At 43.8% G+C, this 18664-nt stretch overlaps 1 protein-coding gene across 1 annotated transcript in view; it reads left to right on the top strand.

Moving 5' to 3' along the window:
- The first annotated feature begins 530 nt into the window (after positions 1-530).
- Grk5 (G protein-coupled receptor kinase 5) overlaps positions 531-18664 on the top strand; it is a 192339-nt gene continuing 174205 nt past the window's right edge. Inside the window, exon 1 of the mRNA XM_005085355.4 lies at positions 531-798. Coding sequence (XP_005085412.1) covers positions 747-798 — 52 coding nt within the window. The 5' untranslated portion in view covers positions 531-746. The remainder of the gene's footprint in view (positions 799-18664) is intronic.

Below are 18664 nucleotides of genomic sequence, written 5' to 3'. Positions count from 1 at the left end.
CAGCGACCTGGCGCGTGTGAGCGGCGGACGGAGGCAGCGCGGGACCCAGGGGCTCCCGCGCCCTCGCCCTCGCCCGGTCTCAGTTCGCACCTGGGCCTCCCACACCAGCGTCCGCCGCCGTGGCTTGTGCTCTCCGCTTTCTGGGATCTTGGCGGGCTGAGACTTCCCGCTCCGCCTCGGCTGAGTCGTTTGATACTCTCCTGCGGGCCAGGGCTGGGCTGCCTGGGCTCAGCGCCATATCGGCTGCACTCCCTCTCCACAGTCCCCGCTCAGAAGCGCCCCCGCCTCGTCAGGCCCGGGACTACAACTCCCAGCCGTCCAGCGCTCAGAGAGCGCGGTGGGAGGTGCCTCCGAGCAGGCGTCTGCGCGGTCCCGGCTCCAGCCTAGAGTACCACACCCCCGGGAGGGGAGCGAGGGGAGGCTGAAGCATCCGAGGCATTAAAGCATCCGCGGGAGCCGGAGGGGAGGAGAATGGAGTGACAGAGACGCGCGGAGGGTGGGGGTTGGGGGGGAGACTGTTGAGGGAGGGGGAAGGGGGGACACAGAGGGAGGAAGAAGCGGCGACGGCGGCTCCTCGGTGCAGAGGGGGAAACTCCGCGGGCTCCGAGCAAGAATAATGCGGTAGCAAGGCGGGCTGCTTGCTCCCGACTCTGGCTTAAGCGGCGTCAGCCCGAGCAGCGGCAGCGGCATCACCCCAGGCGCTGACAGCTCCGCCGGCCGGCTCCCTCGCAGACTGCCGACTGTCAATGGAGCTGGAAAACATCGTGGCCAACACGGTGTTGCTGAAAGCCCGGGAAGGTAAGCTCGGGTGGTCCGGTGCGTGCATGGCTCATTCGCCGCCGGCCGGGTTGCGGGTGCCGAGTGGGCAGCGGGCGTGCAAGGATGCTTGCCGTTGAGTTGGTGCTAGCGGTACAGCTCGGAGATCTGTCTGCAAATGTTGTGGGGCGGGAGGCGGGGGGGCTTGGCCCTTCAGCTCAGAAGATTAGGATTGGGGCAGAGACGGTTGCAGGGACCAGTTAAGATGCTAAAATATCCTCTAGTTTCGAGCTGAACCTTAGAGATCGTGCGATCTCCGCAGTTGTTGAAAGGTCAGTTAGAAAAGCATTCTTTCAGGAGAAAGAGGCAAGGAAATGGGCCAATAAAATAGCCTCTTGAGTTGGCCCGGGATGGTTTTGAGAGTGTGAACTCATTTCCACCCCCGGTGTGTGTGTGTGTGTGTGTGTGTGTGTGTGTGTGTGTGCGTGCGTGCGTGCGTGCGTGCGTGTTGTATGTTTGGAATTAGCAGAAGCCAAGTCTTTGCTTGCGCAGGCTGAGTTGATAAAGACTATTGGTGGGAATCATCCTCTGGGAAAATTTCTTAGGGAAATACCGTCGTCCTGTGGAAGAAAGCCTTTTAAAGACAAAGTAAGATGTTGAGGAATTAGCCAGTTTGTAGAGTAATGAAAGGGTGGCTTTACAAATCACTGAGAGAATAATAAAAAATTTCAGGTTGGGTTGTTATTAACCACCCCCACCCCGCGGTGGGTAATTGTTCGGTTTTGACTCAATTAAAGGTAAGTGTGTTGCTGTTTAGATGCATTTTGTATGCATCTTACTAAATCTCCTGCATCTAACTGTTAGGAAATACCGTTCAAGTGGAGTGGACAAGATCCTTAGGAATACCTGTTACTATGTATTCAAATTTGACTCTTTCTTGAATTGAAAAAGTGCGTGTGGGGGACAAAAACTTAGATGTCCTAAAAGGTGTAATGAATGTAAGCATACATATTTAGGAAAACTTGGGTTTTATGTAACATTTTATTTGCCAAGATTTGGAATCTGGTGTGCAACTTTTTTTGTAAGAAGGGGGAATTTTTCTTTCCCTTTTCTGAGAGGTGGCTGTATTTGATATCCAGGGCAGACTGAGTAAGGTTTTTTTCTTTTACAAGGATTCTCGTAAGCAGCCCATGAAAATGCCATCCCTACTTCTTAATATTTTCATTCACCCATTTTGATGAATGAAGGAAGAATTTCTGGCCAGCAATAAAACGCCTCGTGTTTATCCAGCCCATTCCATCACCTTCTGGCTCCGTACATGGTGTGTGCAGTCGGTAATTTACAGCCCTCCTTTGGGCTAGGTTTCAGCGACTCATCTTGGCCTTCATGTTGTACGTTTAGGTCACTTGTCCCCCTAAAGCAGCCACCTTGAAGGCTTGTTTTGGAAGTACCCAAAGGAGGCAGTGCTCTCTGGAAACTGAGTTTCAAAAATTCAGGTCTTTCTCCTCTACTGTCCTTCACTCAGCTTTTTTTAGTGGGGGACCTATCACTACTGTTATTAAGGTGACTTTATAGGTTTTAAGACCCTAGATTTTTATTTTTGTTTTGTTTCCTTACCTCCATTTTTAGTGAAGTAGAGCTAGGTGTGGAGTGGAGGCGCTTCTTTGGGTCTGAGGTAGAGAGGACTCCAGCCTGCAAGCCTTTGTGTAGCCTGCCCGCTCATGATGGGATATGAGGGTACATCTCAGGACAGGGGTTGGGCAAATTGATTCTGAAGTCAGCTTGATTATTTTGATAATTGACTCTGCTGATTCTGAAATTTTCCTTCTTTTCTCCTTCCTTCCTTCCTTCCTTTTTTGAGACAGGGTTTCACTGTGTAGCCTTGGCTGTCCTGGTGAAATTAATTCTTGGGGGAATTTCTGGGTATGATGGTCCTGGAGGCCTTTGCATGTTTTTACTGATTCCTTCTATTGCTCAGGGAGTCGGCTCCCTAAGGATTTGGTAGGCTACACATTTGTTTATTCTTCTCTCAGCACTGACTCCTTTATATATGTTTCACTTTGTTGGAAAGTTTTCCCTCCTCCCTGGTTTTACTGGCTGGTATTTTTGTGTCAGGTTAGAATATAGGTTTATCCGGGGTCTTAGGGAAGAGATCTGTGGACTGAAAGTGTATGTGGAATGATGGATTCCCATTGGGGATGAATTACTGTGATTAGAAGTGCTCAAGAATGTGCCCTTTGCTTTTTTCCTTTTAAAGTCTTTCAGTTTTTCTGTGAGAGTCCAATAGACATCTCTTGGTGAGAAACAGCTTTTGAGAATGCCTTCCAAATGCGAGGGTTTTGTCTGCAAGGAAACAGAGAGAGTGACATGTGAGTGATAAATTAATCATGTACATGGAAGCTTCATTTTAAAATTTGTACTTAATTCCCCCCTTTATGTCTAAAGAGAATCAAAAATTTTAAGTGCTTCTATCCAAAAAAGGCTGGGACTTTATTAAAGTTTTGAGCTTATCCTGATTAACATGGAGGAATCTAGAAATAAACACACTTAAAGTGGTCATATTGAATTTAGTAATTCTCCAAATAATTGTATTATCTAGGTATTCAGAAACGAATGTTTTTTGTTTTTCAAGAAAAGAAAGGCAAGGATATACATAGTGTTTTCCTGGCATGCACCAAGCCCAGAGTTTGATTCCTAGCTTGGAATAAACTGGGCATGATTGTACATGCGTGATGTCTGAGTTTGAGGCCTCCTTAGTGTACATGGAGGGTTCTAGGCCAGCCAGGACTCTGCCTTGTGGGATTTGCTTGTTTTATTTTCTCTTTTTGCTTCTTCCTTTTCTTCCTTCTGCTTTTCTTCTTCTTCTTCTTCTTCTTCTTTTTTTTTTTTTTTTTTTTTGTTTTTTTTGTTTTGTTTTTCGAGACAGGGTTTCTCTGTGGCTTTGGAGGTTGTCCTGGAACTCGCTCTGTAGACCAGGCTGGCCTCGAACTCACAGAGATCCGCCTGCCTCTGCTTCCCGAGTGCTGGGATTAAAGGTGTGCGCCACCACTGCCCGGCTTCTTCTTGTTCTTTTTAAATTAAAAAAAAATTGGAGATACAGTCTCACCGTGTATCCCTACTAATTTACTGTGGCTCAGGTTGGCCTCACAAAGAATTGCCTGACTCTAAGTTCCACTTTTGTGGAAGTTGTTTTGAAATAACAAAATATGGAGCTCTAAGTTCAAAGTGTTAAACCTACTGAATTATGTTGTGTGACTTGTGTATTTGTCCTGATTGTGTGAGAAAGTATTAAGTTGGTTTTGATCTCTCTTAAGAACTTTAGCTTTCCTAAGGAATGGTTAAGTAACAAAGAAATAAGTTGACAGAATTCATGCCAATTTATGAAAATGAGCTAAGTGATTAAGCATTTAATGAAAAAGGGACCCAGACCAAGTTCTTCTATCTATTTACATTTCAGAATCTTGGAAAATTGGCAGTCAATCTCCTATTGAAATACTGGTAGAGAGTGAGAGTGTTTGCATGATGCCTTTTGTGTATTTCATTTTGATTTATTGTTGTAGTAAAAGTTGTGCTTTCCCCCCCCCCCCCACACACACACAACACAATCTAGATCTGAACAGTACTGGTGAGAGGAACTTTGCAAGGAATTACCTTTCTTTTCTTCCCAGGCTATTGGTTATAGTCCTATCTGATCTCAATAAAGACCATGATTTGGTCTTTGTTTTACACATATTCTTTCTTTTGAGTTCCTAGCAAGTGCTGGAATGTCATGACTATGCAATTTGTCACAATTTCTGAAAACCAGATTGTACAAGAAACTTTTCATAGATAAGACTGACTTTTTACCTGTATCTGTCTGATGATCAAGATTAGGGACTTGGGAGAAGGTGAACCTCAGGTCTGGGAGAGGCCAGAGAGGCTAGCAGGAGGAAATGAGCCAACATCTAGAGCTGGGAGAAGTAGGGTTTGCCTTTGATAGGCTTGGCATTCTATGCCAGATTGGAAGCCTGCTTTCCTCTTGTGTCCTTAGCTCCTGATGCTGGAGCTGAAACATGCTTGCGCTAAGTTGTCAAAAGATTGGGTACTTCTGAAGCTTATAGTCCACTACAATTCTGAGGAGGCACAGTTCTTCTGCTCAAAGCTTCTTTCTTTAATCTGAGGATACAGAAGAGTGACAGCTTTCATCCTGGCAGCTGGCATGTGTGAAAGCAGCCTGGCCTATTAAACACAATACTGTTAAGCTGTTAAATGAAACTGCCTCTTCCTGTAATTTCCTTTTTAGTACCTTCAGCACAGAGATAGAGAAACCAAAAGCAACATTCAGAAGTCCTGACTTTCCAACAGAAGGCTTGCAAATGATGACTGTGCTTCATCTAGCTGCCTGTTTTAATAAGTGTCAGATAAAGGCCCACAAGACTCTCATCTTTAAGTTGTTCAGTTGCTGCTTGTCAGATTCTAAACTATAAAAGATAGTGATCTTCCAGTGCCCAAACTAATACTTGTTTAATTTATGTCTTCAAAAGCCAGAACTCTTGTAGTAGCTTGCTAAATGATGGCCTTTGGGTCTACACTACAGGCTTTAAGAAGCCCAAGTTGGTTTCAGAAATGGGTTCTACACATGACCACATTTGCTTTTTCCAAGCATTGTTCAACTCTCAGCCTATGCCTGGGGACTGTCAACATTATGAAATCATCTAGGCCTGTAAACAGGATTCAGAATTAATATTTGATGCCAATAAATTTGTGACTCAAGATAAAACTTAATACCTACACTTTTTTATTTTTTTTGACAGATTTGCCGGCTATTCTCTGTGTAGCTTCAGACTTGGAGCAGTCCTCCTTCCTCAGCCTCTTAAGTGCTGAAATTACACATGTGAGCCACTATGCCTGGTTATAACATCTACCATGGTTGAGATTTATTTTTGGAAAATGAAGAGAATGTTGTTCCTTTAACTCTCATTCAGACACTGGAAGACACATTCCATTTATATAAATCATGCTATTTAAAAAAAGAGAGAGAGAGAAAGCAATAACTTCCTGATTAAATTCTATTCCCACCCTGATTTTTAAGAAACCATTCTTGAATTGTCTTTTGAACACTTACAAGAGTAACATTGGTGTGTGCATTCATTTATCAATGGATATTTTATGGATCCTTAGCAAAAGTGACGCTTTGGACATCAGCCTCGGATAAACACGATTAGGTCAGGGGTGGTAGTGCATACCTTTAATCTCAGCACTCTGGAGGTGGAGGCAGGCAGATCTCTGAGTTAGGCCAGCTTGGTCTTTGTAGTGAGTTTCAGGTCAGCTACAGAGAGAGAGAGAGAGGGAGGGAGGGAGGGAGGGAGAGAGAGAGAGAGAGAGAGAGAGAGAGAGAGAGAGAGAGAGAGAGAGAGAGAGAGAGAGAGAGAGAGAGAGAGAGAGAGAGAGAATTTGAGCACAAGGTTTATTTTATTTTGGTTGTGTTTGGGATTGAACTCAGGGCCTTGTACTTAGGCATGTACTCTACCACTGAGATCTCAACCCTTTTTAGGATCTTTCAACTAGAAAACTAGCTATAAGCAGGACTGGATGTTTTTTTTTTACACAAAGATTTGAAGCTGATTAGGGTGCCAGCTCTGCAGCTGAGTAGAGGACTCTGTTGTGTTTAGACTTTGGACAATGTCCAGAAGGACCCATATGCAATTTAAAGATGAATTTAAAATTGTACTTGTACCAGGTGAGGCTAGTGTCTGTAAGAGAATCACCATGAATTAGAGACCAGCCTACACTACTAAGTGAGATTCTGTCTCAAAAAAAACCAAAACCAAAATCAAGTTTATGCTTGAGGGATGGGCTTGAATCTGGAAGAAAACTGATTTTCTGGGGTATAGTGCTTTCGTTAGGATCAGTGGTGGTACATGTCTTTAATTCCACTACTGGTCTCCATAGAGTTTTCCAAGGCTACACAGAGAAAAACCTATCTCAAACAAGCAACAATCAAAACAGAAATCAAAACAAAAGATCAGTTCTTTCAGATAGAAATCACCAAAAACAAAACAGGAAAACCCATTGGTTGGGGTTGGATAAGGTCTCCTGGAAGTACAGGTTGCAGTTCCTGACTAAAAAGGTAGAGGCTACCCTCCTTTCTGCATTTCTATTGAGATTAACTTGTGTGCTCTGGCATGGAACTGAAAGGGAGACAAAGAAGAGAGTGGACTGGCCTGCATCCATGTGGAGCTTGAGACCAACTCAGTTTATTTAGTTCAGGAATGGTAGCGGTAGTGGTGAGCCACCATGTTTCCCAGACTCTCTTCATGTCTTGTTGGGAAATTTATCTAAATTGAGCAAATGTTCCTTTAAAGACTTTTAACTTATTTTCATTATTGTGATAATATCTAACTATATAACTCAAGCTGACCTCAAACTGGTGATACTCCTTCCTCAGCTTCTTAAGTGCTTACTATACCCTGCCTGTTTCCATGTTCTTTTTTGAAATTTCTAATGTAAGTATATATTGAACAGGTCATTTTAACAAGAGGAAAAAAATATGTTGTGTGAGGTGTCTTAGTCACTGTTCTATTGCTGTGAATTGACACTATGACCAAAGCAGCTTATAAAAGCATTTGATTGTTGACTTGCTTACAGTCTCAGAGGGTGAGTCAACTATCATCGTTTTGGGTAGTATAGTGGTAGCAGGTAGGCATAGCACTGAAGTAGTAGCTAGTAGTTTTTTTTTTTTTTTTAATTGAGAAAGGGTCTCACTGTATAGCTCTGGCTGTCCTCACAATGTAGACTAGGCTGGCTTCATACTCATAGAGATCCACCCGACTGCCTCTCAAGTACTGGGACGTGTGTGCCACCATGGCTGCCAAGAGCTTACATTTTTTCCTACAAACAGCAGGCAGTGAGACTGAGCCTGGCCATGGGCTTTTGAAACCTCAGAGTACACCACCAGGGACACACCTTTTCCAACAAGGCCACATCTAATCCTTCCTAAGTAGTTTACCAACTGGGAACCAAGCATTCACATATATGATCCTATGGGGGCCATTCTCATTCAGACCACTATACAAGGACAGAAGAAAAAAGACTTACATAGACTTCAAGGAAGTGACTAAAATGAGGGTGAAAATGGGATAAAGCAATGTGAAAGGTTTCTACTTCTTCCCAACAGACTAGACTGAGAAAAGAAAGAAGATAAGTTGCTGGGTGGTGGTGGTGGTGGTGGTGGTGGTGGTGGTGGTGGTGGTGGTGGTGGTGGTGGTGGTGGTGGTGGTGGTGGTGGCTCACGCCTTTAATCCCAGCACTTGGGAGGCAGAGTCAGGTAGATCTCAGAGTTCCAGGCTAGCCTGGTCTACCGAGTGAGTTCCAGCACGGCTGAGACTACACTGAAATGCTGCCTTGAAACAAAAGAAAACAAAAAAGACGTCAAAGTCAGACTGTGCTTATAACAGCTTCCCAGTGATTTCTCCCTAAAGACTGTTTTTGAAACCTTCTTAACAGTAACTCAGTTGGGGCACACTTGCAAAGGAAGGAAAGCATTTGAAATAGTAAAATAATTAGTTACATTTTCTTTTTTGTCTGAAGCAAGGAACTCTATTTGAAATGGTGCCAGAGTTAGCCAGAAGATCCTCCTGACAGAGACTCATAAATGTGACCACTTTGATAGAGTTCTCTGTGAATCTAGGAACTTGTTATCTGTGGAAGATCAGTATATTTTTTAAAAAGACAAAGACAAAATGAACCTCTAAGGACAGCTTCCAGGGCCTGTTCAGAAAGCAAAAGGAAGATAAACAGATAAGAACATTCCAACCTGAGTAAGTGTTGGAGACCTGCCTTCTGTCTGCTTGTTTCCAGAAGAAAGGTCACTACTGGCTTGATGGTTGTGCAAACCAAGAGGCAAGAAAGGGCACCACTAGTCCAAAGTCATTTTAGCTGTGGACTTTGCAACAACTGCAAGTAGACCCACTATATTCCTAAACAAATCTCTCTTCTTGAAATAAAGCCAGATTGACTTCTTAGGGTGGTATGTTTTCTGTGCCCCCCCCCCCATGGAGTAGCCTAGGCTGGCCTAGAACTCAGAGATCCACTTGCCTTTGTTTCTCAGGTGCTGGGATTAAGGTGTGTGCCACCACTGCGTGGCTTTTTTTTTTATGTGCTTGGTGTTTTGCTTGTATATATGTCTGTATACCATGTGCATGCTCGGGATGCAGAAGAGGGCATTGTATCCCTTGGAACTGGAGTTACAGATGATTGGGAGGCACTATGTGGGTGCTAAGAATCAAGTCCTCTGGGAGAACAGCCAGTGCTCTTAACTGCTAAGCTATCTATCTCTCCAGTCCCTAAGGTATGTTTTTAAAATGTAAATGCCCACAAGGTTGTAATGGTCACAGAAAGTAGCCTTCCTGAAGAAAAGGACAAATGGGAATCGTAATTTCTCACCTAGATTTTGATGTCAGTTAAGTGCCAATTTTATATTACCTAGGTTGAGTTATTCATTTTAGATGGTGAATGGCCTATGGGGAAATCTTTGTAGTAGGTGATTCTAGCTGAAAAGTATAACTGAGGTTAGAGAGGTAGTCCTGCCATTAAAGTGCTTCCTTTGCATGCATGAGTACCAGAGTTCAATCCCCAGACATAAAATATCATGTGTGAAGACATGGAGATCTAATGTCAGATCTGGGAAGTATAGGCAAGTGGAAACCCTGGGGCTTACTAGCCAGCCAGTCTAGCCTAATTAGTTAGCTCCAGGCTGAGAAAGACCCTGTCTCAAAGGAGGTGGATATTGTTCTAGGGATGACACCTAAGACTGCCCTCTGGCCACCATATACACAAGCACATACATGCACATGCATTTGTAAACATGCACTTGCACATAAATAATCAGTAACAGTAAAACTACATTCCCTTGCCTGGGGGGTGGTATATGTGGTTGAAGTGGGTAGGATATGAACAAGTATGTATATACTCACATACACATGAATACGTGTATGTCTGTCTATGACTCTCCCTGTGTTTTTCCTCTATGACCTGCCTAGTGACACTTTAAATTATCAAATATACCTACTTGGTATTTTTTTCTCTTGGTGGGACTAGTTGCTAAAAACTTGTCCCTGAAGAACAGGGCATCAAAGCAGATGGGGGCTGTAGTACGAGTTCTCATAGATCTTAATAATAAAAACCCAGAGTCATATATCGGGGTAAATGCTGAAAGGTCAGAGAAGGGGCCAGCCACAAGAGAGACCTCTCACCTCTACTGAATCCTCAGATCAAAGGGGCAATCCTGTCCCTATAAATCCTCAGACTGAATGTCATCTCCACAAAACCTCAGACTGAATGCAATAAACTCCTGTCTCCTGCCTTACATTCTTCTCTCTGCCCAGTCATATCACTCCTGTGTTCACCTCTCTAATTCTGGGATTAAAGGAGTGTGATCCCAAGTGCTGGGATCAAAGGTGTGAGCTCTGTTTCTCCTTTAGAATGGATCAATCTGTTGTAGCCCAGGGTGGTCTTGAACCCACAGAGATCTTTCTCTGCCTCTGCCTCCCGTTAAAGGTGTATGCCGTCACTGCTTGGCCTCTATGGCTAACTAGTGACTTGGCTCAGCACTCTGATCTTCAAGCAAACTTTATTTGATAGATGACAAAATATCACCACATCACATGGGTCAATGTTAAGAGGGCTACGTCATTGGCAGTAGCATGTCCTTGGCAGAGGTGGGAGGTGGGCAATGGGCAAGCTAGTTGGCTGGTGTGGGCCTACTCTGTTCTGTCTCTGCCCCTCACCTTTATCAGGTCATGCTTTCTGTGGACTCCGCCTGAGGTGACACCTTAGGCACATGCTCAGATTCCTGCAGTTTTCTTTTTTTTTGGTTTTTCGAGACAGGGTTTCTCTGTGGCTTTGGAGGTTGTCCTAGAACTCGCTCTGTAGACCAGGCTGGCCTCGAACTCACAGAGATCCGCCTGCCTCTGCCTCCCGAGTGCTGGGATTAAAGGCGTGGGCCACCAACGCCCGGCTCTCCTGCAGTTTTCTTTATTACAGAAGTGGAAGCTAGAGTGGGGTAGGTAGGTAGGTCCCACTCCCCTTCCAGAAATTGGAGCATGAGGTGACCTTTTCCCCAGCAAAGTTTTTGCAGGGTCAATCCATTTGTACTCTTGAACACTAACTTTATGAGTACTTGCATCCAGAGTTCTTGTCAACCCCCCCCCCCCGTGTGTGTGTGTGTGTGTGTGTGTGTGTGTGTGTGTGTGTGTGTGTGTTTGGAACGGCTGGTATCAGAGGAGGGTGTGCCTGTAGTGTCATTGGTGTTCAAAAGAATTTACAGAGTAAGTTATGGTGCTGTGCCTCTGTTGTGGGAAGGAGAACTGGAGAGTAGAGTTCCTAAAGGAAGTATGTGATGGGGCTGAGGGAATAGCTTGCTATGCAAGATGGGGACTAGACTCCTATCCAAGAACCCATGTGAAAAATGATGAAAAGCTGGCTGGGCAGTGGTGGCGCACACCTTTAGTCCCAACACTCGGGAGGCAGATGTAGGAGGAAGCCTGTATGCCGCCATTAACCATGTGACTTACTAGAGGCGCATACAGATGAGATAATAAAAGAGCCGTTTACCACACCACTAACCACACCCACTTTAGGCATGACTAAAGATCTCTCTGAGTTGGGGCCTAACCTATTCCACCTAGAGAGTTCCAGGCTAGCCAGGGCTACATAGTGAAACCCTGTCTTAGAAACAACAACAAAAAAACAAAACAAAAAAGCAACGTTGGTGGCACCTAAAGTTGACCTTTGGTTTACACATACATAGGTGCACATACACAAAGGACACACAGAAAGAGTCCATGCCACAGCACAGTAGATGATAAATTAGGAAATGCTTCACCATGGCAAAGAAAGATTACATAAGGATAGAGGGCCAATGGGAAAATGTTTTCCAAATGTTTGTCTTAACTGTGAAAAATGTTTGGCAAACTCACCCTTCCCCCTGAGTTGGAAGTGGTTTGTTTTCGTTGTTTTCACAGAAATAAATATTTGCATTCGACCAAATGTTCAGGGCAAATAGTTGTCCCTGGTTCTGAGGCTGTGTTAGTTGAAGGAGTTGCTTCATCCTGACAACCTCATCCCTCTTTTGGCCAGATCAAAGTTAGCCTAGGATGGGATCTTCACTTGCTTTTTATGTCACTGCTGGAATGAGACTGAACAGAAAGGAAAGAAAATAGGAAGCAAGGCAGTGATTCTTCTAGACACAGGGTGGCTGAGACCTGGTATTTGAAGGATGGCTTTCTGCTCAAGGGTAGCAAGGCTGGATCCAATTATGACAAGGAAAATGTATGCTCACTCAGAGGAAAAGTTTTTAAACAGTCAATTCTGTAATTTCTCTGAAGAGGAGGCCAGCATGATGGAGCTTTATGGATGATGCCAAACCCTGTGATATATAATAATTAGTAACCACCAGTTATTCCACCACACACTCATTCCCCAGACCACTAACGATTGCTTGGGATGGAGTGCACTGGCCCTAGATACTTGCCTCAGATGTCTTCCCATCAGTACTCTCCAATTAGAAGGAACAAACAAACAAACAAATAAACAATGAAGCCGGGCTTAGTGGCACACACTTTTCTAATTCCAGTACCTGGGAGGCTGAGAGAGGCAGGCAGATACCTGTAAGTCTGAGGCCCGCCTGGTCTACATAGTATGTTCTAGGACAGCCAGAGCTACATAGTGAGACCCCTGTCTCAATCAAGCAAACAGAAAACCCCAGACAAAACAATAGCAACAAAAAGGTTAATTTTCTATAGTAGGTAGCAATATGTCAATTCAGGAATGAAAAGCTAGATGTCCTCAAATGATTGAATGTGTTACTAAGGTGAGGGTGAGCGTTTGGATACTGTTGAAGCACATCTTTTGGATTATTCTTTAGTAGTTGTCAGAGAGCTGATGGTTTTATTTATTTTTATTTTTTTATTTTTTTGGTTTTTCGAGACAGAGTTTCTCTGTGGCTTTGGAGGCTGTCCTGGAACTCGCTTGGTAGTCCAGGCTGGTCTCTGAACTCACAGAGATCCACCTGCCTCTGCCTCCCGAGTGCTGGGATTAAAGGTGTGCGCCACCAACGCCTGGCTGAGCTGATGGTTTTATATCATGGTGTTTGGTGTTCTTGCTCATTTCTTTTTTGTCAGTTTAGAAACATTTCAGGAATGATTGCTGAGGATATAGGGTTTGAGGGGCTAGGCTGGGTCAAGTCCTTCCTCATTAAGTACTGATAAATGAACCTTGACTGCCCTAGGTGGGCCTCTGTATACTGAGTACCTTCCTAGGATAAAAAAGCAGGAGGGTAATGGAAGCAGAGTTCTGTGCATTAGGCTTCATCATAGCCTCCTCAGAGGGAAGGAGTGGGTGGACAATGGGCTTATGCTTTATAAGAAGTCAACCCACACATATTACTACTACTACTACTACTACTACTACTACTACTACTACTACTACTACTAAATTGTGTGTGTGTGTATCATGTGGAAGTCAAAGGACAACTTAGGCAAGTTCTCTCTCCTTCTACCTTGTGGGTCTTGGTAATTGAACTTAGCCATCAAGCTTGGTGACCAGTGCCATTATCCATGGAGCCATCTTGAGAGCCTAGGGTATCTTCTAAAGCTGCCTGTGAGGATCTAGAACCATCTAGGAGACAAATTTCTAGGAATGTCTATAAGGAGATTTCTAGGTTAGATTGACTGAAGTCGGGAGACCTGCCCATTCAGGGTGGTCCATGCCGTGGCCTGGAGAAAGTGAGCTAAGTACTAGCATTCCTCTCTCTCTGCTCCCAGACTTCAGTGTCGTCATCTGCCTCCTGTTCTGCCACCATGACTCTCCTACCCATGTACTACTGAACTGTGAGCCAAAATGAACTCTTCCTTGGCCTGAAAATGTAGCTCAGTCAGAGTGCTTGTCTTGATTACACAAAGCTCTGGGTTTAATCTCCAGCACCATATAAGCCTGGATGTGGTGGCACACAGCTGTAACCCCACTGAGGAAGTGGAGGCAAGAGGATTGGAAGTTCAGTGTCATTTTTAGTTACATAACACGTTTGAAACTATCTTGGACTATTGAAAGACCCTCAAATTTGAGGTCAACTAGGGCTTTGTATGACCTTCTTTTAACAAACAAGCAAACAACAACAAACTCTAAAACCAACCAACCAACCAACAATAAATCATTAAACCTTTCTACCTTAAGTTGACAGGTATTTGATAACAGCAATAATAAAAGTATTATTTAGCAGGTGGTGGTGGCACATGCCTTTAATCCTAGCACTTGGAGGCAAAGGCAGTAGGATCTCTGTGAGTTCAGGGCCACCCTAGTCTACAGAGTGACTTCTAAGACAACCAGGACTGTTTCACAGAGAAACCCTGTCTCAAAAAAACAAACAAACAAAAAACAACAAAACAAAACAGCAACAACAAAAACCCCACAAAAATCAACTCCCCAAACAAAAAACAAAAACAACCCCCCAAGAACAAAAACCCCTACCAAACAAAAAAATCACAAACAAAATCACCAAGCCCCTTTTGACCATTGTTTTTGTTCATCTTTCTTGTTTCATGAATCCTTTGATTTGTTCTTCTCCATACCTACAGATGAAGACTCTGAGGCTTAAAAGGTAATTTATTTATACCACAACACCCAGCTAGTCCAGAACCTGGAGCCTGTGCCTTCATGTCTGATTCTGTATTGTCACAGCTGCTGTTCTCAGTCACCTGTCTAGCTATTCAGGACATCAGTGCTACCCTACATGGCCCACTATGTAATAGGAACCATTCCAATTCATTTTTAAGGTTTTAGACAATACTTGCTTTTTCACGAAAATTTAAATGAGGCATTGCTGAGGAATTAAAACTCATCCTACGTGTCAGTCCCGTCAGGCCACTCAGAGGTGATACTAGGTAGCTTTTATTTAAGATTTGTTTTGTTTTGTTTTTAGAGACAGGATTTCTATGTGTAGCTTTGGAGCCTATCCTGGAACTCACTCTGTAGACCAGGTTAGCCTGGAACTCACAGAAATCTGCCTACCTCTCCCTCCTGAGTGCTGGGACTAAAGGAGTGCACCACCACAGCCTGGCCTTATTTAATTTTTTTGTATGAATATGTATTTATATATGTCAGGTCAACCTTGGCGTCATCCACCTCGGATTTTGGAACATGGTCTCTCACTAGTTCGGAACTCACTAGGATAGACTAGCTGGCCAGGGAACTCTGATAATCCTCTTGTCTCTGCCTCACCAGCACTGGGATTACAAGTGTTTGCCACTGTTGTTGGCTTGTTTATTTCTTTACTTATTTATTGAGACAGGGTCTCTCTGTGTGACCCTAGCTGTCCTGGAATTTGCTGGCTTCAAACTCAAAGATATCTACCTTCCTCTGCCTCTACCTCCTTAGTGCTGGGATTAAACACATGAGCCACCGTGCCTGCCCTTTACTGGCTTTTTAAATGATGGGATCTGGGGATTGAATGCCAGTCCTCATGTTTACAAAGTAAGTACTTTATGGATGAAATCATCTCCCTAGACCCTCTCTCCCAAAGGCAGCTTTTAGGTGGTTGTGTTCCCAGCTCCTTGTCCATAGGAACATTCAATAAGAATATGGAATTTTTCTTCATGCAAATGGTTCCTCTCATTCATGCTATTCTGCAGCTGTTTTCAGTCAACAGCATGTTGTTGAGACTTCTCATTCTGTGTTTACAATTTCTCACGGAGTGAGTGGGTGTGAGAAAAATTGCCTTTAGAATCTGAGTGTTGCAATGGAGTTCTGGATATCTTCTAACAGACCCTTAGGGGTTATCCACTTTTAAACAAGTGTCTTTGGTTGTCTTTGATTTTGTATCTGAACCCCCATTTGGGCTTTCCAAATTTCAAGTATCAGCAGTGTAGGAATAGCCTACCTATTGTATGTTTCTGCATTTATTTTAAAGATTTAGCTCTCCACGGGAATACCTGCCTAATGACATCCTCCCCTGTGGGAAGAATAGTTGTAATTTCTGTAATGAGGTTAAGTGACCTGAGAGTTCTTCAGAGCACATTTTCTTATGAGAAAGGAGAGTGATGCCTATGATGTGACATATTTGAGAGCTTTGGGATTTAATATCCTTCACCTCTGTGTAATCAGTCATCTTTCCTTACACTATTCAAAGCTTGGATTAGAGAAGTCAAGGCTGAGTTAAAAGACTACTTGCCCATGACTCTGAATGTGTAAATAGACAGGAAATGCAAGCTTGGAAAACAGACCCACAGCTTTCATCATTTCATTTTATTTGTGTGTGTGTGAGAGCGGGAGGGAGGGAGAGAGGAGAGAGAGAAAACTTCCATGTCACAGCATGTTCTTGGAAGATAGGATAATCTCCTACCTTGTTTTGGGGGGCAGGACCTCTTGTTTCTGTTGCACGGTGTACTCTAGCCTAGCTGGCCCATGGATTTCTGCCAAGTCTCTTGTCTTTGACTCTCATTTTAAAGTAGAAGGGATTATAGGTGTGTGCCATTGCATACATTTTTTTTTAAAGGGGGTTCTGAGTTCTGAGGATTTGATTGAAATTGTGGGGCTTGTGTTACCTGCTAAGTCATCTCCCTGTTCCTGGACCCACAGCTTTTCATGGTGGTTCATCACACATCTCCTATTTATTTATCTAGGCAGCTTTACTGTGTATCCCAGGTGGTGTTGAATTCTAAGTAGCCCTGGCTGACCTGGAACTGAAGATAGTGTTACTTCAGTCTTCCAACTGTTGGAATTACAGACATATGCCACATCCAGTCTATTTTTCTCACCTTTAATCATCACTACCATCCTGTGAAGTAGAACTGGGAGCTGTGGTTGGTGTTAAAATTCCAAGCTGGAAGCCAGGTGTGATGACACATGCTTTTAATTCCAGCACTTGGGAAACAGAAACAGGTGGATCTCTGTGAGTTTGAGGCCAGCCTAGTCTACAGAGTGAGTTCTAGAACAAGTAGGGCTACACAGAGAAATGCTGTCTCCAAAAAACAAACACACAAACAAAAAAAAACAACAAACCCCCCCAAACCCAAAACAAACAAACAAACAACAACAACAAAAAAAAACCCCAAAAAACAAAACCAAACCAAATTAACCAACCAAACAAAAAAACCAAGTTGGGCTTGATAGTGGTGCATGCCTTTAATCCCAGCACCTGGTGGGAGGGTAGGAGGACAGGTTAGAGACAGGAAGAGTTTGAGACCAGCCTGGTCTCTGAGTTTGAGACCAGCCTCGTCTACAGTGCAAGTTCTACGACAGCCAGGACTACGCAGAAAATACCTGTCTCAAAAAACAAAAACAAATTTTTTTTTCTCCCAAGTAAGGAAGGAAACTAAGCTCAGAGAAGTGCAGTGATTTTTCTAGGATCACACAGCTGGGGTGTCCCCTTCTTCTAAGTATAGTGGTTTGTTCTTTGGGGGTTGAATGATGTTTTAACAGGGGTCTCCTAAGTCCGTTGGAAAACACAGATATTTATATTACAATTCATAACAGTAGCAAAACTACATTTATGAAATAGCAACAAAAATAATTTTATGGTTGGGGGGTCACCACAACATGAGAAACTATATTAAAGGGTTGTAGCATTAGGAAGGTTGAGAACCACTGGTCTAGTCCTAACCCATCTCATGATTCCCACCTCTCAGGGCTCTTGTTTTTGCTGTTTGGCTCAAAACTTTTCCCATCATAGGGGTAGAGGGAGAATAAATACATCATATCTGGCATCAGAAACTGTCTCAAGGATCGGATGCCCTTTCCTAATCCTCTCTGAGATATGTGTGGACTGGTTTTGGCTCCACTTATATCTTGTATGCCTGACTTCATTTGTATAGTATTTTCTTCTATGGGATTTTATGACTCTTCCATTGCTGGTTACTACTTTGGTTGAAAGTTAGCATGTGATTTATCGAGGCAAGGGTGATAAGATTTCCACCCAGAGAATTAAAAGCTCAAATTAAAAGCGTGGCATGAGGCAGAGACCAAAGCCTAGTCTTTGATAACTCTGTAGCTGTTGGCAGGAGTGACACTTTCTTCCCAGAAACATTTGTAGGCATGTGAGTTAGCATTCTGGCACTCAGCAGACTATGTGGAGAAAGGCCATGGATGCGCTGTGGATCTGATGTCACCAGCATTGCAGCTAGCATCTTTCTTCTCTGGATCTGAGGTATGATGCAGCCCATTAAGATGGCAATGGCAAGACAGAAGCAATCTCAGCCAGGTTCTAAAGCTCAGTATCTGTCACCTAACCAATTCCTGGGCTGGGCTGGTCCCCTGGATATAAACAGGCAACTTAGAAGAACAGAAATGTATTCCTGCACAGTTCAAGAGGCCAGAAGTCCAATATCAAGTACAGGCAGGCTACCCTCCCCTGGAAGGTGTTAGAAGGATCTGTTCCAGGCTTCTCTCCTTAGCTTGTAGATGGCCATCTTCTCCCTGTGACTCTCTTCCTATGACCTCCCTCTTTGTGAGTGTGGTTCTGTATAAGGATACCAGTCATGTTGGATCACAGCATATCCTGAAGAACTCATTGGAACTCTGTAAAAGCTCAGTTTCCAAATAAGGAAACATTCTAATGTTCTAGGGGTTAGGACTCCAACACATGAGTCTTGTGGGAACATAGTTGAACCCGTAATACAGGTCTTGCCCATGATGTCTTATGTTAGAAGCTATTGGAAAAGCCAGGTACTTGTGTTTGGCACCCTCTCACCCAGGGTGATTCTGTGAGTAGCCACTACCAGGGAACCTCACTGCTTCTATATTACCTAAGACCCTCTTGGAGCCTCTGGTGCAGCCTGGTCCTATAGCAGGCCTCTGCTGTGCATTGGGAGGTCAGCTGGTGCCTGCTGCCTGCTTATACCTTTCCAGTGGCGGGAACTGCACCCTCTCTCAGCAG

Source organism: Mesocricetus auratus, unplaced genomic scaffold (assembly GCF_017639785.1).
Source record: "Mesocricetus auratus isolate SY011 unplaced genomic scaffold, BCM_Maur_2.0 Super-Scaffold_4256, whole genome shotgun sequence".
Classification (NCBI taxonomy): domain Eukaryota; kingdom Metazoa; phylum Chordata; class Mammalia; order Rodentia; family Cricetidae; genus Mesocricetus; species Mesocricetus auratus.
The sequence above is the reverse complement of the archived record's forward strand: the minus strand, read 5'-3'. Positions and strand labels throughout refer to the sequence as shown.